The 24870-nt window shown below is 39.0% G+C and overlaps 1 protein-coding gene across 1 annotated transcript in view; it reads left to right on the top strand.

Moving 5' to 3' along the window:
* ADAMTSL1 (ADAMTS like 1) overlaps nucleotides 1–24870 on the top strand; it is a 366380-nt gene that overhangs the window by 108290 nt on the left and 233220 nt on the right. The window contains exon 5 of the mRNA XM_045563528.1: nucleotides 24587–24713. Within this exon, the coding sequence (XP_045419484.1) occupies nucleotides 24587–24713 (127 nt within the window). The remainder of the gene's footprint in view (nucleotides 1–24586; nucleotides 24714–24870) is intronic.

Here is a 24870-nt window from a genome sequence, read left to right as displayed (position 1 = left end):
CATGTAGGTGATGGTCACCCAAATCTTCACGGAAGATTTGAAACTGAAAGAGAATTTGAAATCTTATAGTTTTATCCTTATATTTTACATTTAAGATATTTGATCTTCAGGTAAGTTTAATCAATCTTTAAAATAGGTCTGTCATGTGGGCCTGAAATAGACTCAATAGGGATAAGTGTCTGATATCCTGTCTTCAACAAGCCTATAGTCTTATAGTGATGAGGTTCAAACACAAATAACTATAATCGGAAGTGCATGGTATGGGCTTGACTTTTAAAGTCAATCAGATCCAAGTTTGAAGTCTGACTTCTGAACTAAATATCTGTGTAATCATGGACTGATTTATTAGGTTCTTTAAGCCTCAATTTTCTCATCTGTAGAAATAGTGGTAACAATATCTAAGATTAATGAGAGCTGATATTTATTGAGCACATATGTGCCAGGGCACTGTGCTATATAGCATTTTACATATGTTATTGCCTTTAATCTTCACATGAATCTATGTGGGATGATATTGTTACCATTTTATAGAGGAGAAAAATGAGGTTTAGAATGATTAAGTACTATTCATTCCTTCAGTTGACAAATATTTATTGAACATCTACTAATGCCAAGCATCATGCTAAAATACCAGGAATGCAACTGGGAATACAGGATGCAATGGGAGCATGCACTGTAATTCAGTTTTGAGGGGGTAGGAAAGGCTCTAAGGTCCAGGCTTAGGGTCACCTTCTTGCTCAGGCACTCATGTAAGTCCCTCGGTGAAACTCCACAGGGGAACTAATATTCATTCAGTCCTCTTGGCACCTGTCTTTTCTTGTTTCCTTTGTCTTATATTAAATTTCATGACCATCTAATCAGTTAGATTGAGACCCTCTTACTGGCAGAGACCACATCTTAACTCATCTTTAGTTTCTTTATATTATGTTGCTCAATATGACTACCGCATGCATGGATAGATTTAGTCAATAAATCTGTCTGTTGGCTATTTTTGTCTCTTGACCAAGCCCTCCCTAAATCACATAAATTATTCAACTTAAATGTCTTTTTTATCCTTTAATATATTTGGGCCTTGTTCTCATTTCCTTCAGGCTGTGAAACAGAGTCTGTTTATGTGAGCTTAAATTTTTTTTATATATACTAGGCTAGAAGCAATTTGGAATTTGGGGCTTCCTGCTAATTACTATGGATTACCCTTAGGAGATAGCCAGAGCTACACAAAACCTTCTCTACCAAGGTAACTTTTGGTTTGCTTAGTATAGCAACCAGATTCTCTGGATGAACCTTCATTGCTAAAGCCATTAGATCCTTCCTGGGATTAAATTCACAAAATTCAAGGTTTCCAAAGACTAAATATCAAAGCATTCCAGTGTGACGTAGTTTCTTTCTCCACTGTATATTAGAAAATAAATTTGGAGATTGTTTGCTCCTACAGTATGTTCTATGATTAAATTAGATGATCTTCAGTCATAGTTTTAATTAGTTCAACTCTATTATTAATAGTTACCAAGTTTGGGGCCACAAAATGCTAGTCTTTCCAGAAACTTGAAGTGCAAGGGTTAAAAGTATATCACAAATTTGGAAGATTTGAAAGTTTCTCCTTGACTTTTATAAAAAGTTCCATTAAAAATCAGCAAGGTAGAATTGAGGAAGCTTTTTTGAGATTCGGTGCCTTAGGAAACTTCATATAATTGTTCAAAAATGTTAAAAATCAAATTCAAATATGAAAGGCAATTAGTAATTACACATTGGCTGATTGGCATATTTCCAAGGAAATATCAAGTTAGGTAAAGAGGGATAATTTTTTTTTTAATGTTGTAGCTACTTTAATTGTCAAGATCCTAATAAAAACAATTTAAAGCATTAAGTACCTTCCAGATTTTGAGCCTTGGACATAATTTTACCCAAGTTTTAGCACATTCATGGTTGCCAAAGGCTCTCCTGGAACAATCCTAATAAGGGCTACTTGCCAGAGTCAGAAAAATCCACCCAAGCACCTAAAATTAGTATAATAAACCCCACCTGTCCTCTCTATTGCCTCTTAGGTTAGACTGCGCTGAGGAGACAAAATCAAGAAGGAACAAAGTGTTTTTGTTGTGGGTTGACTACTTGTGATCCAAGAGAACACTTAAGAATCTGAAATCTAGGGAGAACGGCAAGAAATGATCTGTGTGGTTAATAGAACAAAGAGGCCAACACAAATTCAGAGGACTTAGAAAATATTTTAAATCTCTCTACAAAGCTAATCACAAAGCAGTGGCTTGAAAGGGGCCTTGGGGAAATCACCAGCTGAGTCTCCTCATTCTATTAGTGAAGACACCGAGTATCAGAGCAGGGCTGTGACTTGCCCAAGGTCTCTCAACTAGCAAATGACAAAGCCAGGAAGGCTCAAACACAGGAACTTCCAGCTCCAAGTCCAGTTTTCTTTAAGTTGTATTAAGTGAGAATGCTTCTTTGTATGTGTGTTTTTAAGATCCTTCAAACAAAAAGTTTAAAGTATTTTCCTTTGCTTTGGACTAGTCACTTTTGTTAGTCTTCTTTTACCATTACTAAGTGCACTTCAGTCCCTGAGCTAAATTTCCCTCCCTTGTGGCCAAATTATCACAGGAACATTCCATTTATTTAAAAATAGTTGTATTGTAAAAGAAAATACAAGTGGAAAACCTTGCCAACAGTGCAACATTCCAAAAACATAATGCTCACCATTTCCATCCCTGCAGAAATGCCAAGTGCAAACTTACCGCACCTGGAAGCTATAGCGGTCTCCCAGTGGTTAGGAACTGGTGGCAGGCTAGTCTCGTGTGCATTTGGGTTTACAACTGCACGTGAGTACCCATTTAGTTTCTTTGCCAGCAGGGTTACAGGTGGAAAAGAAACAGATATTTCGGGGAAAGGGACAAGACTGGGTGGGGGAGTGAAGGTTGAGAAAAAGTGGTCAACGTCACTTTAAAATGAAAGAATGTACCCAGTGTATTATTCTCCCAGGTTTTCAGCTATGCTTGACTACTGTCCTCCTCTCTGATCCCAAGGATTTTCATGGTGGGGAGGGGGGATTTCTGCCTCTTCTTGACTCTTGAGGGTGGCTCTCACCTCTGGAGATAGGAGTGTTAGTGTTGAGTAGCAGAGAGATTTGTTAATGCATTGACCCATCTATCCACACAACAGTTTTTTATTGAACAACACAACATAATGTCTGTGCAGCCATTTCCACTCTTGAATTTTATATGACCTGAGCTAGGAATGAAAGAATTTTTTTTTAATAGGGGTAACAATGATTTACTTTGCTTGGGAAAAGATACGATTTGACTTGTTAAGGAGGCAAACATACTCAGTGGTGAAGCAGGTCCAGTTCTCCTGGCACCTGTCTTTTCCTTCTTAAAGGTGTGTCTTGAGACAGGCATGTGCTTCAAGTCCTGAAAGAGTGGCTGCTTAGAAGGAGGTAGGATCAGGTCTTGTCAGGCTAGAGGAGCACCAAGTCTCCTACTGCACCGGCTTTTTTTTTCCAATCCAGAAAAATATTTTTATGCTCATTTAAAACAAGTTCTCTTAGGCAGTGTTTCCGCAGAACAGTTTCATCAAGGCTATTTACATTTAACCTCCCATCTTCCCAGCAGTAGTCTCCAAGTTTCTCTTCTGTAATTCAAAGTATAGTGTTTTGGTTTTCTCCCAGATGATTTTCATGGCTCTAAAGCAGAAGTTGCAAACTAGCAACCCTCTGGCCAGATACAGCCTACTGACAAATTGTGTTCTGCACACATCCTGGCGTTTTGTAAAACTTTGAATTAGTTGCCAGTATTTAAATATAATATTTCCAATAAAAATCCAGATTCAAAGCATATCTTTGAAAAAATCAGATCTGCACCATTTGGTCTGTACTCAACTCACCTCGCATGTGACAGAGCTGAAGAGTCACTGCTGCCTTGAGACGGTGCACACTCCTTGGGGCCTCTGTCACTCATTGCAAAGCCTGGACCTTTAGCTATTTGTCTTTCTGATGCTTCCCCAAAGGATGTATAGGCTAAGTATTTCTGAGGGGAAGGAGAAAGAACTATTGCCATCATGATGGTGATGACAAGAATAATAAAATAAAAAAATAATAAAACAATCCTCATCATATATTAAGCACTAAGCAGACACTGAGCCAAGTACTTTACATACCATTTAAACCTCAGAGGAACCCATATATAGCCCAAAAGGTTAACTAGCTTGCCCACGGTCATATAGCTTGTGAGTGGCTGAGTTAGGATTTGAACTCAGGTCTGTCTGATGCTCAAGGCTGCCTCTTAGAATTACACCTCACTCCTAGACAGCCCACCCTGAATTTTAGGCCTCTAAGAACCAATGGATGAATACCAAGAATTAGGAGCTCTACTGGCCACTGGTTTTCCAGTTTCTATCAGGAAGAGGAGAAAGGAGAAACTTGGCTCTCACTGGTGAGGCTCCTTCGACTCTGACCTCCTCCAGCTCTGGAACAGCTCTAGGTGCTAACGCATAGTCATTCTTCTAGGGAAAAGCAACTCTTGTGAAAATTTATTCCACTACATTAATTTGATGGCATGTTAAAGGCTTTACAAAGGAACTTTTGAACATGAGATATAGGGCAACTACTCAAATTTTTAAAATCTAAAGATAATCAAAATATGAAATCTTAACCTGTACACATGGTTATTTCAAAAGAAAAGAAATTAAATTTCTTATTTTTGGAATTATATATCTTATTTATTTGTCTTTCTTCTTTTTCTTGATTCCAGCCTTGTATTATCTTTAAAGCCTACTGCTTTTCAAATCCAGAATATTGTTGTTTTACTATTAGTTTTCTTTGGCATTATTCTCCTTCACTTTTGTTTCTTTTCTTCCTGATTTCTCAAAACCTTAAACTAATTCCGTCAGTTTTCTCCCTCTCCTTTCAAAGACTATGAGAATACATTTCTTAACCAAGTTTCTGCTGTAATTTGGATTTCACTCTCAACCTCATGTTGAAGTTTGATCCCTAATATTGGAGGTGGGGCCTAATGGGTGTTTGGGTCATGGGGGCAGATCCTTCATGAATGATTTGGTGCTGTCCTCATGGTAATGAGTGAGTTCTCCTCTTGCTCTGTTAGTTGCCATGAAAGGTGGTTGTTCAAAAGAACCTAACACTTCCCTCCCCTCTGTTTGCTTTCTTCTCTTGTCATGTGATCTCTGCACACACTTGCTACCAATTGCTTCTCCACCATGAGTGGAAGCACTCTGATGCCCTCACCAGGAGCAAATGCTGGTGCCATGCTTATTGTACAGCTTGTAGAACAATGTGCCCGATAAACCTAGTTTTTAAAATTAATTATCCAGCCTCAGGTATTCCTTCCTAGCAGCACAAAAATAGATTAAGACAGTTTTCTTCTATACATTCAGCTCCAGGGTAGGAAAATAAATGTCCCTCCTGGCAAAATATGCATGGGCTCTATTTTAGGATTCTTTTGGTTATAAGCAAGAGAAGCTGATTCTGTTCAACCTAGCCTCAAAAGGATGGATTACTGAAAGGATAGGGATCAGTGACAAGAATATCAACATTTTTTTTTTTTTAGAAAAATACTTACTGGGTGACTAGCACCAAACAGAAAGCTGAAGGGCCAGGCCTTAGGAAGCACATGTACCAGGGCAGCTGTGAGGTCCTCAGGGATGGATGTGCATAAATCTGGCAAAAAATAAATAATAATAACAACTTAGCTCCAACCATTCTAGGTAAAAATCAGGACCCACCTGACTTTAACCACCTATTCTGTCTTTCTCTGTCTCCAGTCAATTTTCAAATTCCCAGGGAAGAGAATCTGGCCTAGTCTCAATGTCTCTATTATTGAATTGATTAGCCATGGCCAAGGGTTGGGCAACTAACACAGTCATAGCCACTGAGAATTTCTTGAGGATGCTGTATATGTCTATGGGTATGGTGCCAGGTTTGTCATTTTTTGTGTGTATTTATTTCTAAATTAGAGATTCAGTCTATATGAAAGATTATTTTATTGGGTATGTATAGCTTCTACATATATATATTTAATGTATCTATTGAATATGTATTGAAGTATATAGCTTCTGAAATATAGTAAAATTATTTGACAGAAGATTCTTAGAACTTTTTTTAAAAGTCCAGAATTTTATGTGGTTAAAGATTCAGTCTTAGAAATATCCCATATCTTTTTCTGCAATAGGAAATAATTTAAGGCAGTAGTTTCACAAAGCACATTAGAATTTTACCATTTCCGTGATTATTAGTTAATTATAGGAGGGCAGTGCAGTACAGGCTTGTGTATAAGAAATGTCTTTCTAGTTAGTAAATGGATGCAATTTCGCTACTGCCTGCTGCCTATGAGAGGGTTATGATACCTTGAGTCGTTCTTCTGCTCCCTGGACAGTGAACTGCATCTTTTATGCTTTGGTGGGTGAATCTGATAGGTTGGAAATGCTCAGAAGTTAATACTGATAGACAAGCCATGGAAACCTCTGTCTTGGTTCATACTAAAATCTTTTTGTACTAGGACAAGATGAACCTTCTGCAGCAAACATGAGCCTCCTCTCTTCTTCAGCCAAAAGTTCACCAGGGTTCAAACAATTTTTTAATGGATTCCAGCAAGATTTTTGTGGGGCTATAAGAAAGAGGTTTCTGGTTTGCAGCCTGGAGGAATGTGTACCAGCACTGGAATCAGCACCCACCTGGATTCAAGCCCCAGACCAGCTTCTAATCTGGTTCCGATTTTGGGGTGGGGGGGACTTGGCAGCCTGCCTTTATTGTTCCAAAGTACTTACTGCTGCCATTCTTTAATTCAGAGCTCACATCTCACTTCTTCCATCAACCCTCCCCAGGCTGATGAGAAATCAGCCCCATCTGTACCCCAAATCTAGGACATAAGAGCCATTTATTTTCCCACTCAAACAAATCTGTCGTACACCGGCACTTCTCAGTTGTCCATACCGATAAAGGAGTATGTTTCTACAGATAATCTGCTAGTATATCTAGTCCATTGAGACTTTCCTCCCTCACAGAGAGGTGTTTGACACGTGGAGATAAGTAAGTCGGACACTGAGAAGCAGCAGGACAGGAAGGCCTACTGAGGGCACAGTCTGTGTGTTTGTGAGGGTGGGTTTTCCCTAAATATTTGATACCTACTGTCTGACAAACTCTCATTTTTCTTCCTTGTTTTAGATCAATGGGCAACTTCTGAGAGGGCAAATTAAGTCACTTGAATAATGACTAATAATATTTTTGTGGAAAATGAAAGCTCAGTTTTTGACTTTTGAAGGAATATCAGAGAATAATTTTTAAAAGCATCCATTAATATCCACTTTCTTTCCTTTTTTCACTTCTTCAACTCTTATAGTTGTATTTTTTGTTATTGTTATAATTAATAGTAGTAGTAGGTACGCCCATTATTAAACTCTGAGAGCTTTATACTCTTTCATTGAATCCTCATACCAATTATTGGAGGTGTGACTGGTACTATTTCACAGATGAAGAAACCAAGTCCTAAAGATGTGAGGTAACATGGACAAAATCACGCAGCTAATACTTAGCAGAACTTGGAATCAAATTTAGATCTGTCTAGTTCCAAAGCACTGTGCTATGCTATGCTACACGGTATGGCTGGGCCCATGTATGTCTTGCTCATAAGAAGAACAGCTAGGACAAACACACGGGGCTTTGTTCTAGTTAGGAGGAGGCCATAGGACCAGCTGGTGTTAGGGCAAAGACATCACTACACAGCTCCCCAAAACAACCAACTGTTTAGCATATTGTTGACTTTTATGTGTGTATTTAATTATGCAGTTCCATCTTTGTGTTCTTTGTGTTAATTACTTAGGTGTCTGTTGTTTTTCTGCCTCTTCTTTTTTTTATTATGGGGAAATATACAATTTCAGCCATTTTTAAGTATATAGTTCAATGGCATTGAATACATTCACATTGTTGTGCAGCCGTCACCATCATCCATCTCCAGAATTTATTCATCTCCTTAAACTGAAACCCCATACCCATTACCCAGTAACTCCCCATTCCTCTCTCCTCCCAATCCCTGCTCACTACCGTTCTACTTTCTGCCTCTGTAACTTTGACTATTTGGGGCACCTCATATAGTAGAATTGTACAATATTTGTCCTTTTGTGTCTGGTTTATTTTACTTAGTAGAATGTCTTCAGGGCTCATCTATGTTATAGCATGTGTCAGAATTTCATTCCTTTTTATAGATGAATAATATTCCATTGCATATACCACATTTTGTTTATCCATTTGTTAATCAATGGATACTTGGGTTGTTTCCACCTTTTTGACTATTATGAACAACGTTACTCTGAATATGGGCATTCAAATATCTGTTCACATCCTTGCTTCCAATTCTTTTAGGTGTGTACACACAAAAGTAGCATTGCTGAATCATATGGTAATTCTATGTTCAATTTTTCGGGGAACTGCCATACTGTTTTCCACAGAGGCTGCAGCATTTTAACTTCCCACCAGCTCTGCCCCCTACTTCTAGTTTATAAAGCCCCCCAAAGCACAGCAAGCACAGCTGGGACTTTTGAATCCTTTACCCTTTAACAGGAAGTACAATACCATTCCCATAAAGGGTGATTAAAGGACTTGCTCATTGTAATGGAGATCATGATACTGAAACTTCTTCGGCTTCTCCAGGAGATTTACAAATATTTGGCCTTGGAATTCCTCTGGCCAGTATTGTTCCCTTTTTTCCCTCTCCTGCTCCCAAACCCAGAAAATAACCATGAAAATAGTGAGATGTGTGGCAGTAGGAGAGAAATAAAAAGTGTAACTGTGCCTCTTTGCATATCAACGAGGTGTTTCAGAGAACAGCACCCTGCTTATGGATGCATTGTTGATTTATGATTCCAAGTACATGTTTGGCAAGCTGAATCTACCATCTGCAATTTAAGTGACTACTTACAAAATGGAACCTTTTCTTCTTCATATCTAATCAGACCCAAGGACTGGCATTGTAGTTGAGAAAGCAGTTATGTCTAAAACAGTTCTAATCTCATTGCAAAGGAAGGTATTACTGGGAGAGCTATCAGATAAACATTTAGTCCAGGAATGCAACCTTGTTGGTCTACATATTTTAAGGCAGCAGCATGTTTATGCTCAGTGGTGGATTCTGCACTGCACATTGGGAAAGTAGAACCAAAATGAGACAGCCTGCTTCGGGTTCAGGCCCAGAGACAGAATCGGGCCTTAGAGGAGGGTCTTTCATGTAAGTCTTCCCATGTCCTCATTTTGTACTTGCATCACTCCTGGTACTGTGATCTTGAATACTTTTGAGGCTAAAGCTGCCAATTTTCCTGCTTTTGTAGAATTTTTGAGGTTCCCAAATAGAAACTGATGTGTAAACACTCCGTTCACTTGCTTTCCAAATGTTTTCATTTTACCTTTGACTGAAAGGGGTCAGAGCTGAGTAAAAAGGTGGTTTGATACTGGAACACACTCTGCTTGCCTTATGCCTTGAGCCAGGCCGGGTGGTGGAAGCAGAGATAGGCACTGTTTGCGTGAACCGTGTGTTCAACTTAGCGTGCTCTGGAATGGATAGTGTGTCATCCTGGGTTTTCTTCTCCTTTCTGACGCTGCGTGGTACCAATCAAAAGTTCACACTGGGGTCATAATTGCTGACTTTTGGCAGGGCTTGGCGAGAAGGTCTCTGCAGGGTTAGGACGCCCAGATGTGAGCTGTGTTTGGGCTGAGTTCAGTCTGTTTCCATTCTCTCCTCTCCCTCCTCCCTTCTCCTTAGTCATGCCAGCTGCTACTGAGGATGTTTTTCCCTCGGTTTAAGGTAATAACAGAGTCAATGCTGAAACCAAGCTCCAGGAAAGCATTGAAAATAAATTTGCAAGAAGGTTATTTTCATATTATTTAATATTAGAAAAACCCTGTGGCTATTTTGGGAAGTTTTTGTCTCCCAAGAAACGGTCCCTTGGGAGCATCTTCCCCTCATGAGCACCTCTAGCTTGGTGCTAAGAAACAAACTTCGTCAACATTATGGAGATGTGTGGTCAGTTAGGTTTTTAAACAGAACACTACAAACATCCCCTCAAAAACCCATTTCTTTAAACAGTGTGCTCTTACCCTGAGTAGCTGATCAATCCATGAGGGGCTACTCGAGCTCTTTTGAGGCTACACACTGTTTGCTTGAAAGTCCTCTGGAATATTAGGTGACCTAGTGTAGTAGGAAGGGTGTTCTTGAAAGAGTCTGGAATCCCAACTCTGCCATTTTCTAAGTAGGTGACATAGGAAATTGCTCTGGTTTTGTCATCCACTGAGTCACAGAGTTTGTTGTACAGGCTTCATGAACTCTGTAAAACACCTGACAGTATCTGACCCATAGAAGTTACTCCATAAACATCACCCTTCCTTCCCCTTCACTATTTGTTGTCTCCTCTTGACATCAGCTTGGATAAGTGAGAATTGTCCATTGCCACAGTCTGTAATTTCTTAATATAATTGCCCACTCATCAGAATAATTGTGGCTGACAGTATTTATTTTCTGCCTTCCTGCCAACTCAGATACATCTGCCATTCCCTTGCCATAAAACAAAAGGCCTTGTGGCCTTCAGCTGTGAAGACCACGTCTTGCTGAGACAAACAACTGCTTTTATCTTAGGGAAAAAGGCAAATAAACCAGCCAACAATGAACAATCCATGTAAGCCTTGCTCTTAACACACTCATTAGAAAGAGTTTAAAATTTGATGTTGGAAATCATCTGAGAACTCAATGCCCAAATGTTCTGGGGAGCAACACGTTCATAAAAATTCTCATACTAACAAATGTGTTCATCTACCCTTTGATATGTATCCCAGTAAGTGATTCATTGTAGCATGCCTGTATCTACAGAAAATAGTTCAACTTTAAGTTGTGGAATTTTAATGCTAAAAACTGGCATGAAGTCTAGGTCATGACTATGCCAAGAATCCATTTGAAATCATAACACTTGAAAACCTTAAAATCAATGCTCCAATATGTTTTTCTATCAAATATAGTGTTTGATAGACTCAGCTTATAGAACCTGGAGACTTTTGATTTAGATTCACATAGACAGATTAAAAAGGACACACTGCATATTTTAAAAATATAAACCAATTATGTCAAGTGACATGCTTTATACATAATATATGCAGAAGAAATGTTTTGCATGGTGCAGGATAGCGAAACTATGATTGTTCTGTGAACATAAAAATTTGAAATCCCTTTTCTTTTTTGTCCATGGTCCACCATGATGCAGTAAGGTTAGGGCACAGAAGCAGGTCATCTGGGTACCTTTAGAGGGATTAGAAGATAGCATATATATGAGCTTTCTATGTTAAGGTAAGTCTTTTTAACTAGTTTGTAAAAACTGACTAAATGATAACTATTGTAAAAATATAAATTTTAAAATATTTCTAAATTTAAATATTGCCATTATGATGTGATACAACCCCACTCTCGAATTAGACATATGCTGAGTGTTGAATTCTGTCATATTTGAAATGTATAGTTGCAGCTGGATTTAAGCCAGGACTACAGTAGGAAAGAATAAGAATTCATTTCTGTGGATGTGAGTAGGTGGTTGGTGGAATTTTCTTAGTCTTTCTGAATGGGAAAAATGTATACAGTCATTTTGTCCCAGAGCCTTTGAGGGGATTTGTTTTTGTCTAAAATGAAAGGAGAAACAGTTCATTTTGCCATTGTCATAACAGTGCAATGATTCAGCAAAATGTAACTGATTCTCATGACCCCACAAGCCTAGAGTTAGAAAGAGTGGCCAAAGTGGTACCTCTCAGCCTTTTCTCAGCCCAATCCAGTGACCACAGTCAGCAGCTAGACTTTCATCTGGCTCAGGAGATTTGGGGCCCTTTAAAAATCAGCCAGTTCACTTTTCTCTTAGGACATTGTGACTCCTGTTTCATTTGGTTCATTGCTAATTCTGATTAATAAGCAATTCAAATTCCCAGTTTCAGGAAGGCTACTTTTCCTTTAAAGAAAAATTCACTAAGTTGGTTTTGGCCTGTATGTTCAGATCCAAGGATTCTTCCTCATTAAAATAAGTAGATTTTGAATATTCCCTATACCAAGATGGGTTGCTGAGCTCTCCCACTCTCTTTCATTACACTCAGCTGGCATATCAAAGCATTCATGTGAGTGGAGACTCCAATAGAGAAAACAGGACCCCAAGCTCTTGTCCTAGCGCCTGAAAAATATGTCTTTCCCAGGATCTCAGGTTTTAGAAGAATGACTTTGAACAATCCTATTTTGTGCTGACATATACATTTAGTGATTGCTGCTTGCTTGTACCTATTTGAAAGTGGTCTCTGAATTAACACTGGATCAGTGGTCCTAGAATTGGAGAGCAAGAATATTTTCAGAATCCTAAGCATTCCTCTCTCATTCGAGTCAACTGCTAAGGAGGTAATTTGTTACTCCACAGCAATTCCAGATAAGTTTTGTGGTTTTTTTTTTTTTTTTTTTTTTTCATTTCTAAGAGAATACGTAAAAAATCCCAGAGGTCATTTCCCAGAGAGCCAACCAGGCTTGCTGCTATTTCATCGGCTACTTTAGCAAGGTAGAGGGACATTAAAAAACCATTCTCCAATGACGCACCATCTGCTCTGACCTCTGAAGGAGAGTAGGTTTCTTCTGCAGGATTGGAGCTGTGATCCCACTTCCTCTCTACTGTTGTCAAATCCAGAGAAGCTGAAACGGATCTGAGCTCTTGCAAACTTGACCCTGTATCTAAGAGCTGTGGGACATCAAGTCTACAGATGCCCAGATCCTTAGGGCACACTTTATAGCTTTAGATACATTTCACTATATACTAAGCAAATACCTCCTATTTCCACAGTGACTATATATCCTCCCCAAATAATCAGCATACATGGTCTTATAATTATAGGGTCTATAAAATAGAAGATTTGAATGTAGAATTGTCCCCAAAATTCCAGGATATATGGTCAGAGTTGTTACATGCTAGGGAATGTACTGGATCTTTTTATATAAGCTATCACCTCAAATCCTTATAACAAGTATACAAGATAGATCTGATTATCCTCTCATAACTCGTGAGAGAACTGAATCTCATACTGAGAGTCCATGATATATGCAAGCAAGTGGTAATAACTCATCACTTCCAGGTTGAATTGTTTGTTGCCTCCACAGCGTCATGATGCTTCTGTCATCGTTTAGAGCTATGCAACAGCATAAATTCTGGGTATAAGTAATGATGTTCCAGGGCAAGAAGTAGCCAGAGAAGTGATTATGTGGATAAAACACTGAGCTACCACACTATGGTCTTGTTGATCATGAGTGTAACATTTCCAGAGGAGGGAAAAATACTCATAGCAACTGTATGGCTCATGGTAGAACGGAGGGTCATGTCATGGCTCTGTTTGTTCTGTGACAGAGTAAAAATCTTTTTTTTTTTTTTAGTAAGAAATTTTCCTATCCCATTCAAATGTTTTATGCTATGGCTTATTCCCCTAGGGAAAAAAATCTTAGATTAACAGCATTTAGTTTCTGAAGCTGATCTGAAAAGTTGCTGCCTTGTGCCTGTATTTGAGCCATGTGGGACAGAAGTTTGGAGTTATTTTACAGATGATGTTTTTGCATAAACTCTGCTTTTGATCAATTCTCTCCAGGCTTTACCCTAAAGAGACCTAATATGGACAAAATGGCAACAGAGAACCCAGGAAGGAAAAAGAAAATAAACATATCAGTGGAGGGTGTATTTGACAGACTTCGAAGCACCGTACAGGGAGCACTGCCTAAGAAGCTTCTGATTAAATAAAGTACTATATTTGGGGAAATAATCAGGAAAAGGCCTGAGAGCCAAAGAATGGCACAAGCCCTCTTGACTTGGGAATCTGAGATTCAGGAACAATGACGATGGGATCAGAATTTTGGGGGGATGTAGATACATCCCTTTTCACCCTTCTTTTCCTTCCCCTCTAGCCTTGACACACAAATACAGCCAGCATACTACTGCTTTTGAAATATTGACTTCAGATAACATAATAGACCTGTAAGTGAGCATTTGATTGTGTGCAGGATTTGACTGAATTATGGACCATATTTGGAATTTTAAACTCTGTAAATGTAAATTTCCACAAAGTTTTTCAGAGCTCCATGAGTGAGTGAGCTCTTGCCATCATAGTAGAATGGCTACTTTGTGGTGACTTACTGACAGGCACATTCCAGTAAGATCCACATTTGTACCAGGGCAGAAGACCAGCTGCTATCCTCCCTTCTCAACAAAGGACTCTTGTGTTGAAACAAAAACTATGTACTGTACACCCAGCAGCAGAAGGGAGTCTGAACAGTGATGTCAAAGTATACCATGATGTCACCACGACTCACAAAGAATTACAGTTAATGCCATGTGAAGTGAGGCCAAATTCAACACTTTCCCTCTTGGGTACTTCACAGTCTGAGAGACAGAAGCAAGGCCAGAGGTCAGGCCTTTGTATAATTTTGTTTCACATTCTCCAGACACCCTAATTTTGGAAGCAGGGGAGGGAGACGACAGCCTGTTAAAGAAAAGTCCCCCAACCATCTGCTGAGAACGAATTCTAGTGTCTGCATGCACATATGTCTATACTGGGTTAATTCTTAGGATTTCTGCTGAGGACTACTAGATAAACAAATTTAACTAAAAACAATATGCAAAAAATCCAGATGTTTTTAGCAATAAATTTATACTAGCATTTGGCCCAGACCCTGAAATAAATAAGAAAGGAGCAAAATAAATCACACTGAGAACACCTGAGAGTTTTACTAAATGTTGGAAATAAGACTTACACATTCTCTTTTTCCCTTTCAGGGTATTTATCTAGCCATTACATGGATTAGATCCTTGACCTCAATAAAGGCAATACAGGAAAAATTCTCTAAAATATTTGCAATCTAATAAATTGACTGCACTTTCTGTCCACTGTCTTATACCCCTAGCATTGACATCTCCCTTTTCTTCCATTTACTTTATGATGTAAAAATATAAGTACCACAAAACCAGTGGAGATCACCCAGAGCCCTAGAACTGCACAGTAAGCTAAGAAAATAGGGGCACAGAAAAATATCTCTAGCTTGAACAATAAAGAGGACTGAAATAGGACTCTTAAACATCAGCACCTGGCACAATCTCATTCCTATGAAACCAGGTCCTCCTCCAGAATTTACCCACAGAGGCTGTTAAAGTTTCTACCCTTTGGTGGAGGTAGAAGCTGGTAGGTTGGAGGTGACAGGAGTGTGGCTCTGCTCCAGCCAAAGGGCCAGAGCTCACATTGGGTAATGGGAAGAGTGAGGCCAGGGAGTTGCCCAAACTGAAGTCCATTAGGAAGAGCCAAAAATCAGGCACTCAGGAGATCAAGTCCAAGGTGAATCTCCAGGTCCAGAGTTGGTGTCAGAGCAAGGGCATGAAGCCCAAAGCACTGTGCCTGGTGGGAAAGAGGTCAGAGGGAGACTCGCTTGGAAATAATGAGCATTTATTCCCAACAGTGATTCTGCAGTAATGGATAAAGAACCAGAGATATAGCAGGCAAAGCGACAAGTAGAAATTAAACTCTCAGATTACAGTGCTATAATATGATGTATCCTTAGAGATCTTGTTCTTTTTTGACAGAGAGCTCTCTCTTGATCTTTGGAACCAGCGGCAGAGTTTAAGTGATGGTGGCTGTTATGTTCTAGGTTGGGACAAGGACATAAATTCTTTGAAATCGCAATATATGCCTGTTACCTGTGGCATTGCCTGTAGACTGAAACCATGTATTCATTCAACAAATATTTATTAGTTGCTTGCAGTATGCCAGGCACTGTTCTGGGTGGACAGTGAACAAGACATACAAATACCCCTGACCTTGTGGTATTAAATTCTAGTAGGAGATAGAAAATAAACAATAAACTTTATAAATATGGAAATTATGTTATATTAGCAAATAAGTGCTACAAAATATAAAGGAAAGATGGGACAGGGTAAGAAGCTGTGGGACTGAGGAGGGACACAGCTTTAAATAGTTTAGCCAAAGTAGGCCTCATTGAGAAGGTGGAAGTTTTCTCAAGCAAAGACTTAAAAGAGCCAAGAGAGCTGCTCTGGAAGTATCTAAAGAAGAGGTTTTCCAGTCAGAGGGAACAACCAGGGCTGTCCTAAGGCGAGCAAGTGCTTGTTGTGCTTGAAGAATGTCTAGCAAGGAGAATGAGCCATTGGGAGGTGAGGTCAGAGAGGTAACTCGGGTAGATGATGTAGGACCTTGTAGGCCATGGCAAGGCTGGTGAATCTGCAAGGAAACTTGCTAGTCTTAGCAGTGACTGATAAACCCCAGAGGAGAGAATGCCAAGTATGGGGAGGATTCTTTTGGAAAATCTTTCCCTGGAGGAAAGGGAGTTAATGTTTTCCCACATAGTGGTATATCAGAGCATAAGAGAGCTACACCTCGTTTAGTTTAGGCTAATAACTTGTACATACTCACCAGTATTTCCCTTTAGCATGTGTGTGTGGCTGTAGAACAAAAGCAACTATTTTGAATCACTCCCTCAAAACAAAGAAAACTTCCTGCCCGTTGCAGGTATACTTTCAAAGCTCCTGACTGCAAAGCTCCCACTTGTTTCCTGGTGCTCAGTCTTGTTGTAGGCAGGTGTTGCTTTGGGCAGCCAGGTGTGGCTGACAGCTGTGCATCTCCTTCCTTCCTGTCTCTTCAGCACAGTTCTCAGCCCCCAGGGGAGCGTGACAGAGCATAGACTACAGGGATCCCTCTAACCTGACACAGTGCTATTCAGACTGCATTCAACTCCGGTGACACCAAGTCCTAATAATGTGATTTGGGGCAAGTTGTTTAACCTTTCTAAGTTTCAATTTTATTTTTGTAAAACAGACATAATGTTAGGTAACTTTCAAGGCTATTATAAGAATTAAGAATTATATATAATATACCTAAAAATAGCAAGTTTTTGGCAAACACTAGTTTACTTTTCCTTCTGTAAGTGGCTTTCCCTTCTGTCTTTCCGATCCTCCATGCCCCTTTGACCTTTAGTCTTAGTGATCTTACTCCCTTTCTACTCTCACCTGTTTTGAGGAAATGATCTGATTAAACCCATTCATCCTAGATTGAGACCATGCCCACCACTCATACGTATTCCCCACAGCACCATAACAGCCAGCATGATACCTTATGTTCAGTCGATTTGGTTTACTTTAAGTACAATCAACAACTTCATTTGTTACTCCTCCCAAGGGTATTTAAACAACAAACAAAGGACTACACGGTAGTTCCCAACTTTTTAACACAAAGGAGCCCTTTATTTTTTTTTCCCCCTATGGGCCTTGTGTTTTGGAAGTTTCCATCTACTCAAAACACTGCATGTATTAAGCAATAATTTGTTTTCCCACTTTATGACTAAAAGGCCTGAGTTTGCAATTAAAAAGTAAATGCTGTAAAGATCAGGATTCAGCTTATTTGTATAATGAGATGGTTGGTGTTTTGGTGACCTTATCTGGTTTTTTTGTAGGTACATGTATTTCCATTAAGCTTTTGGAAATAGTAAACATAGCTTAGGGACCACTGTTAGCATCTTTGTGAATTCCTGTGGATCCTATTTTCTTATATTAGAAAACTTAGTTGTAAACCACATAAAAAAAAAAAAGTGTAAAGGAGGAAATTTGGGTACCCATAACAAACCACGAGATAAGTAGGGGTGTGTGTGAGTACGTGTGTGTGTGTGCATGTGGGGAGGGGTCAGAAGTGTGGACCACAGGTGTAGGTGGGAGTACCACCTTCCCAGTCACTTCCCATATGTGCTTCCATGCCACATATTGCAAATGAAACCATCTATTCACCCCTGTGTGTAAGTCTAGCTCCGGTGGTGATGACCTTGATAAGAATATTCAACCTTGTTGTTACATTACCATTCACCATTGCCGTATAAATATTGTAGATTATGTCTTTTCATGGTTAATAGGCATCCTACTATAATTCATAGTTAGAAATCCCAAGATGGAATTTTGGTTTTGCTATTAATACTTACCCACTACATGACCTGGGGGAAGTTATCTTCCTCTGAACCTTGGTGCTATAATCTGCACTTGAAGTCATTTAGATTTTAAAAGAAATAGTATCTGTGGAGAATTGTCCAAACGGTAAGGAAACAGTTCATTTTTCTGACTCTGGGATGGTAAATTGTGTTAGTTTCCTCATATGAAAACTGTAGTCTATTGGATTTGGTTTTTAGAGCACAATATCTTAAAGGATCTGAGGCCACATTAAACCTCAGTGGCAAGGAGGCTGCAGTTGATTAGCAATGTCTGCCTTGGTACTGGCAGGAAGAATAGCTGCACGTGTGCCATATTTTTGCCAGCCCAGCCCTAGGTGGGTGCTCTAAAGTCTGCCTTTGGATTAAGTCAGACCGTCACAATGCTGTACACCTGGGTGATTTGTTCTGGCTTCTTAAAATTTGCTTTTGCCAAATGTTCCCTGACCATTGTCCTTCATCAAAGGTTATTGAGAGTCACTTTACAACTTTTGTATTTATTTGCTCAGATGTTATTGGGACATTGTTATATGTATTGTCTTTCAGAATACTTTCAGAAAATGTGCATCTGGGATTTCAGTACTTTGATATGGTTCTCCTAAGCCAATTTTTCATTCATTCATTAGGCAAATATTTATTATCTGTCTACTATAAGAAACACACGTTATCCTAAACATTTTATAAAAGATCCAGCATATTCTGTGACTCTCACAACTATTCATGTTTTCCTCCTTTCTAAGAAGCTCCAATTCAGTTCTGTGACCCCCCCCCCCCACAACCCAATCTAGCAAATGTATAGGACCTCATAGTGTGCATTAATTGTAGTTCTCTCGTTTCTGGCTTTATCTTTCTTACCTTTGTTTTTCTCTTTGCTCCATTTACCCATTTGTTTCTTTTTTTAAAGTTTTATTGTTGCATCATATGTTTATGTTATAAGTATTTTTATTAAAAGGTTAAGCATAAGCAAATTAATATCTTAATCTTTTGAGGATAAGGTTGGAAATGTACTATCTCCCCTATCTATTAACATAATTAGTAAGTGAGGTATAATGTATGTAAGAGCACACTGTTACCCATAAATTTCTATCTGAATAATTATAAATAAGAGTAGCTATGATCAGATTTGCAGAGTTTAGTTTTCCATATTTGTCTTTCCCAGTGCTGAAAATAGAGGGATTTAAAAGTTTCTTACCTCATGGTGTTGGATCAAGAAAAGCTTGACATCACTGGCTCAGTATTTGATGCTAGAAGTTGAAGTCCTTATGGGAAACCATTTGAAACAGAGCCAGTGTGAACCCATCCTAAGAATGTCAGTCTGAGGCATCGTGTCTGCTTATGGATCATGTTTATTTATGTTCTCCCAATTATTAGCATGGTCATCTCTCTTTCTCCTACGGCTCCTAGTGAAGATATTTTATTATACATATTTCAGTGTCTAGGGAATTTCAGTCTTGTGTTCTGCCTGTTCACTTACTATCATCTCTATAAAGTGAAGGAAGAAACCCCTATCAGCACATACCGCAGGCCTGATGCCTAAAATCTGCACAACACGCTAAGACTCTGAGCCAATTTGGATTGGATGCTATGGTCTTAGACTTTTGGTTGGGGGAGGTGTAGATCTCTTCTTTCCTTTAAAAGAATGAAGAAAAATTAGCAGTGTTAAGTGTGTGTTTGACTGAAAAATAAGACAAAGGACTACATGTCTTGTGCATGTATATGTGTATAAGAGTAGGTATTAAAAATGTACATTTAAAATATAAAAGCAGAACTGATGATCCTCTAATGGTGTCCAAACAAGAAAAACATTATTAATCTTGGTAAGTCTCAGGGTGCTATTCTGCCTTTTTCTCAATTGTTCTTGGAGCTTCTCACTTTTTATGTCACCTGAGATAAAGATTTTGTAAAATGAGCAACACTGTGCAATCATTTTGGATGGGGATGAAATTAACCACTGCCTCCAGCTAGCACCTAGTAGCTAAATACTAATAAGTTGCTTTAGGCCAAAATATTCAGTTATTTTTCTACCCTTTACAAAAAACAAATTCCATGCAGTTGCCAAAGTTATGAGTGGTCATTATCTCACTTTAATGTTTTTTCCAGAATGGGGTGGGTCTGGGAACTCAGTGACCTGAACATTGCCTTCCGTGACACTTCACTAATAGTGAACGTAGGTGCACTTGGGAAATGATCTCTAAAAATACTAGCCTTTTACAGTAATTCTTGTTCATGCATCAACAAGATGTTTAGGTTTGGCCTCTAGATGTCATTTGTGGTATGTTTGCTTCTCTATGCTCACAGTGACAATCACACTTACATACACATACACACATGTACACTTTTTGTAGACTTGTATATCCTCAATGACAGCAGTCTAAGGTTGCCTATCTGTAACCTGCATTGGAACTATTAGTAAACCATTATGTTTGGTGTTACGTGTTTCATTGATTCACCAGCATTCTTTGTGCTTCTCAAATGTCAAATACTGTGTTGAGCAACAGAAATACAAAGATTAGTAAAACACAGGTTCTCAGCCCCTGATATGACAGAAATGTTAATAGATTGAACTCAGTATAAGTTATATAACAATTTGAATTGGGTTTATATAAAAGAAACCCCAAAGTAATAGTGGCGAAAGCACATAAAGGATTTATTCTCTCACAAAAAAGAAGTCAAGATATAATCAGTCCAAATGTATTTCAGGAACCAGGATCTTTCTCTCTTTCTGCTCTGCCATCTTGAGTGCAACTAGGCCTCCATTCTCAAGACTGTCTCATTTTCAAGATGGCTTCTGGGGTGACAGGAAGGCGGAGGGCAGAGGGGGCCTTCCCAAGCTACACAGCTACATTAGCTTCTTTAAAGTAGCCTTTCCAGAAGTCCCACATGACACTTCTGCTTTTATTTCACTAATTTCAACTTGGTCATGTGGCCAATGAGAAATGTATTCTTTTAACTGGATATAATGCTTGCTTAAATAAACCTAGGATCTATTTCTGAGAAAAACAGGAAAAGATTGATATTAGGTGGCAACCAGCAATCTCTGCCACATAGAGCTATGAATAAAAGGCTGAGGAAGCATATAGCAACAAAGCAATTAACTCTGTAATCTGGACAGGCTTTTATTGAGGCAGACACATTTATTTGGGATTTGAAGGATGAATAGGAGTTTGCCAAATAAAGAACTAGAAAAGAGCATTCCAGGCAGGAATGATAGCATGTGCAAAGTGAGCCCATTTCTGTATTTCTATTTATTTTTCTCTCTGTTACTAATAGTAGGTCTTAAAGTAACAGTTTAGTTTTTAATTAATCTAACAGTTTTTTAAGCTTAACAGATTAAGATATATCAAGAATGATTATCCTGATACAACTGCAAAAACTTTTCCACTTGGACCAAAATAAGAACATTTTATCTGATGATAAAGTATTCTACATTTTAAAAATAATTGAGTTAGAATATTTTGGCATCTTAAAGAGGAATTGATACAAAGAAAAGGGGGAAAAAATTGTGTTAGGGAGATGTTTGTCTTTTAAACTCTGAAGTTAAACAAAGGCCAGTTAGCACTGACTTGGTTCATATCCTGGGATCCATAAACCCATACTGAGAGTGCTAAGTTGGGGGGTCTGGCCAAGTTAGCCGTAAAGTATGTCACCTCCTATTTAGCTATTCCTAATATGACTATTATTTTGGATCTGTGAAGCTGAATTGTTCTTTTCTTAAAATGGTTTTGGAAGCGTAAGAAATCTTTAGGATTAGAGAGAGATTTTCATGATTATCTCCTTTGGCTCCATTAGAGACATCAGATTCCATTAAAAATTTTCCACAGAAACTTAAATCTTTTCAGAAACCTGAAATTCCTGTAGTTTAAAGAGTAAATCCAGTTACATTTGGGATGCCTGACAGTGTACATTTCCATGCCCGCTGCCATGTTGTCCTTCTGCATAGCTGAGGACCTTGTCAGGTTAAGACCATCTCTTTTCAACCCCGAACAACAATAGAGTCTGTAATTCTTTGAATGCTGCCTCAGTGAAGACCTCCATGCTTTCTCAAAAGATTCAACCCTCCTAAGGTAATCAGATGATTTAGTGTGCTGACTTTTTTTTTATTTTTGCCAACTTTGGTTTTTGCTTATTGTCTAATTAGCTAGTATCTAGGCATTTCTAAAGGACGTGGTAAATGTCATGGCAACAGCTCCCTTCACTTGTTAACTTTGACCCCTCATTCATATCTCAGCTCAAAGACCCTTCCTCAGGACAGTCTTCTCTTTCCTTTCTAACCAAATCAAATTCTCCATATTTCATGCTCTCAGAATACCACATGTCTGTGTTTTAAAGCTATTATCATGATTATAATTTTACACATATTGTGTGTGATGATTTGAGTAATATCTGCCTCTACCACTAGACTGTCAGTCTCAGAAGGAGGAGCCTATACATGCTTAAAGTCACCATTGAATTTTGCTCCTAGCACTGTGCCTGGCCCGTAGCAGGTCCTCAGTAAATGTTGCTTAAACAATTAAATGATTTTTTTAATAAATAAGATACTTCTATAATCCTATTTCTTACTGTACTCAGAATACAAGAGGGAATACAATATTGATCAGCTCGTGTGTGGGTCCATCTACAGATAGGAATTTTGCAAATACTTTTACTGCCGTTACCGATAACAGACCAATGAAGTCTTGAGCCAGCACATGGTTGTCTCTGCCTGGATGAAACTTGGTATTCTGAAGTGGCCTCACTGCAGCCTCTGCACAGGCTGAGTTGAACTGCTGCTTGACCACAGTGGACACACAGGGATGGAACCTCCCTGCCTTTGCTCCCCCTTGGGGAACTCATACTATGTTTTCCTGACATCTTTGCATTTCAAAAAATGTACAGTTGTTGAAGGGGTTGCTGCTTTGTCATCTATTTTTAAAAGCTGTTCATTTGCTTTTAATGAAAAAATACACATTGCCACATTTTAAAAATAGAGTACATATATAACATAATGCTAAATAATTGTATGTTTTAAACCTTTGCCTAAACATGTGTTTGTAATTATTAATAAAAGGAATAGAAAAGAAAATCAAGCCCCAAACCTCAAAGAAAGGTCATATTAGCAATCAGATTTTTGACAGGCAGGACAAATTGTGGGGACTTTGTGGAGATAAGCCCCTTCAAAATGTCACTACCATTCTCATTTTGTTAAAGACAGTGATTGAAATAGTTTGGGAGTGGAATAAGTCTTTTGATGTCAGCTCTAACGAGAACTATAAGATGTTTAACCGGGTATATTTTAGATATGAATTTTTTAAATTCAGACATTGGAAAGGAAAGAGTAAAGATATAAATAAGATTGCCCACATATTTTATAAAAACTTGTGATTTTTGTTAAGCCTGATTCAGATGAGGCATTAATGTTTTGCTAGAAATATTTAGAACTTGGCTGCTTATTAGCTAAGTGACCTTGGGCAAGATTCATGGGTTCAACTATAAAACGGAGATATCTTTCATGATTGTTTTCAGAATGAATGAGATATTTATAATATATTGTGCCTGGTCCAGAACAGGGCAAGGCACATAGCAGGGCCTCTGTGTTGATAATCTCTGCTGCCCTCACGCCAACCCTCCTCCTCCTACACACACACATACGCTAAGGTTGTTTCTGTCTGCTGGTTCCCTTTCTCTTTTCTTAGCTGGAGTACAAGCTGGAAAAGAAATTATTTTCATTATCATTCAGCAAAGATTTGTTAAGGACTTATAATTTACCAAGTACTGTGCAAGTTGCTTGGAATATATCAATGAACCCAATGTGCAAATCTCCCACCCTCATGCAGCTTACATTCTAAGGAACATGTGGAACATGGGGAGTATTCATAAAATGTTTCCTGCTACTGTTACCTCGGGGTTGTATTTTTTTGTCATTTGGGTGAATCATAATTATTGACAGTGGGAATTATTATTGAATAAAGTTCTATAACATGAGTAATTTAAGATCTTCTTCTCTCCCTCACTTTCTCCACGTCCTTCCCTATCACTTTTCCACCATTCTCTCTCTTTAACCCTTCTTTCTGTTTATATATCTGAACTATAAAAACATTTTTTGGTGGGGTGCGGTGGCTCATACCTGTAATCCTAGCACTCTGGGAGGCCGAAGTGGGAGGATCACTTGTGCTCAGGAGTTTGAGACCAGCCTGAGCAAGAGCAAGACTCCATCACTAATGAAAATAGAAAAATTAGCCAGGCATGGTGACGCACACCTGTAGTCCCAGATACTTGGGAAGCTGAGGCAGGAGGATCGCTTGAGCCCAGGAGTTTGAGGTTGCTGTGAGCTAGGCTGATGCCATGGCACTCTAGCCTGGGCAACAGAGCGAGACTGTCTCAAAAAAAAAAAAAAAAATCTCATTTTTACTCATGCTACATTTTTTTCTTTCTTAGCTTGGTTCAAATTCCATTTGAATTCAGTCCTCTTCCTGGGAAGTACATTTTATGCCCCTCAGGGATGAAGGGAGGGTTATTTGGTGGTGACTGGCCTGAATGCATCCCTCCCTCCGTAGGTGCCAGTTGAATTACACATCTCTCTTTCTTGTTAGATTGTTGGCTGTGACCACCAGCTGGGAAGCACCGTCAAGGAAGATAACTGTGGGGTCTGCAACGGAGATGGGTCCACCTGCCGCCTGGTCCGAGGGCAGTATAAATCCCAGCTCTCCGCAACCAAATGTAAGATACTCCAGAGATGGCGCAATCTGTGGATTTGTTGACTTGTTATCCTCCCTTGGCTTAGCTCTGGCTCCCCTCAGCAGCCAGGGACTAACACCTCCACCAAAATGAAGACAAACCTGGAAATGTTGTAGAAAGCTTCATGTCCCTGCTTGTG

This window comes from Lemur catta, chromosome 10 (genome assembly GCF_020740605.2).
Source record: "Lemur catta isolate mLemCat1 chromosome 10, mLemCat1.pri, whole genome shotgun sequence".
Lineage (NCBI taxonomy): Eukaryota > Metazoa > Chordata > Mammalia > Primates > Lemuridae > Lemur > Lemur catta.
This window is presented reverse-complemented; position numbering and strand designations above follow the sequence as displayed.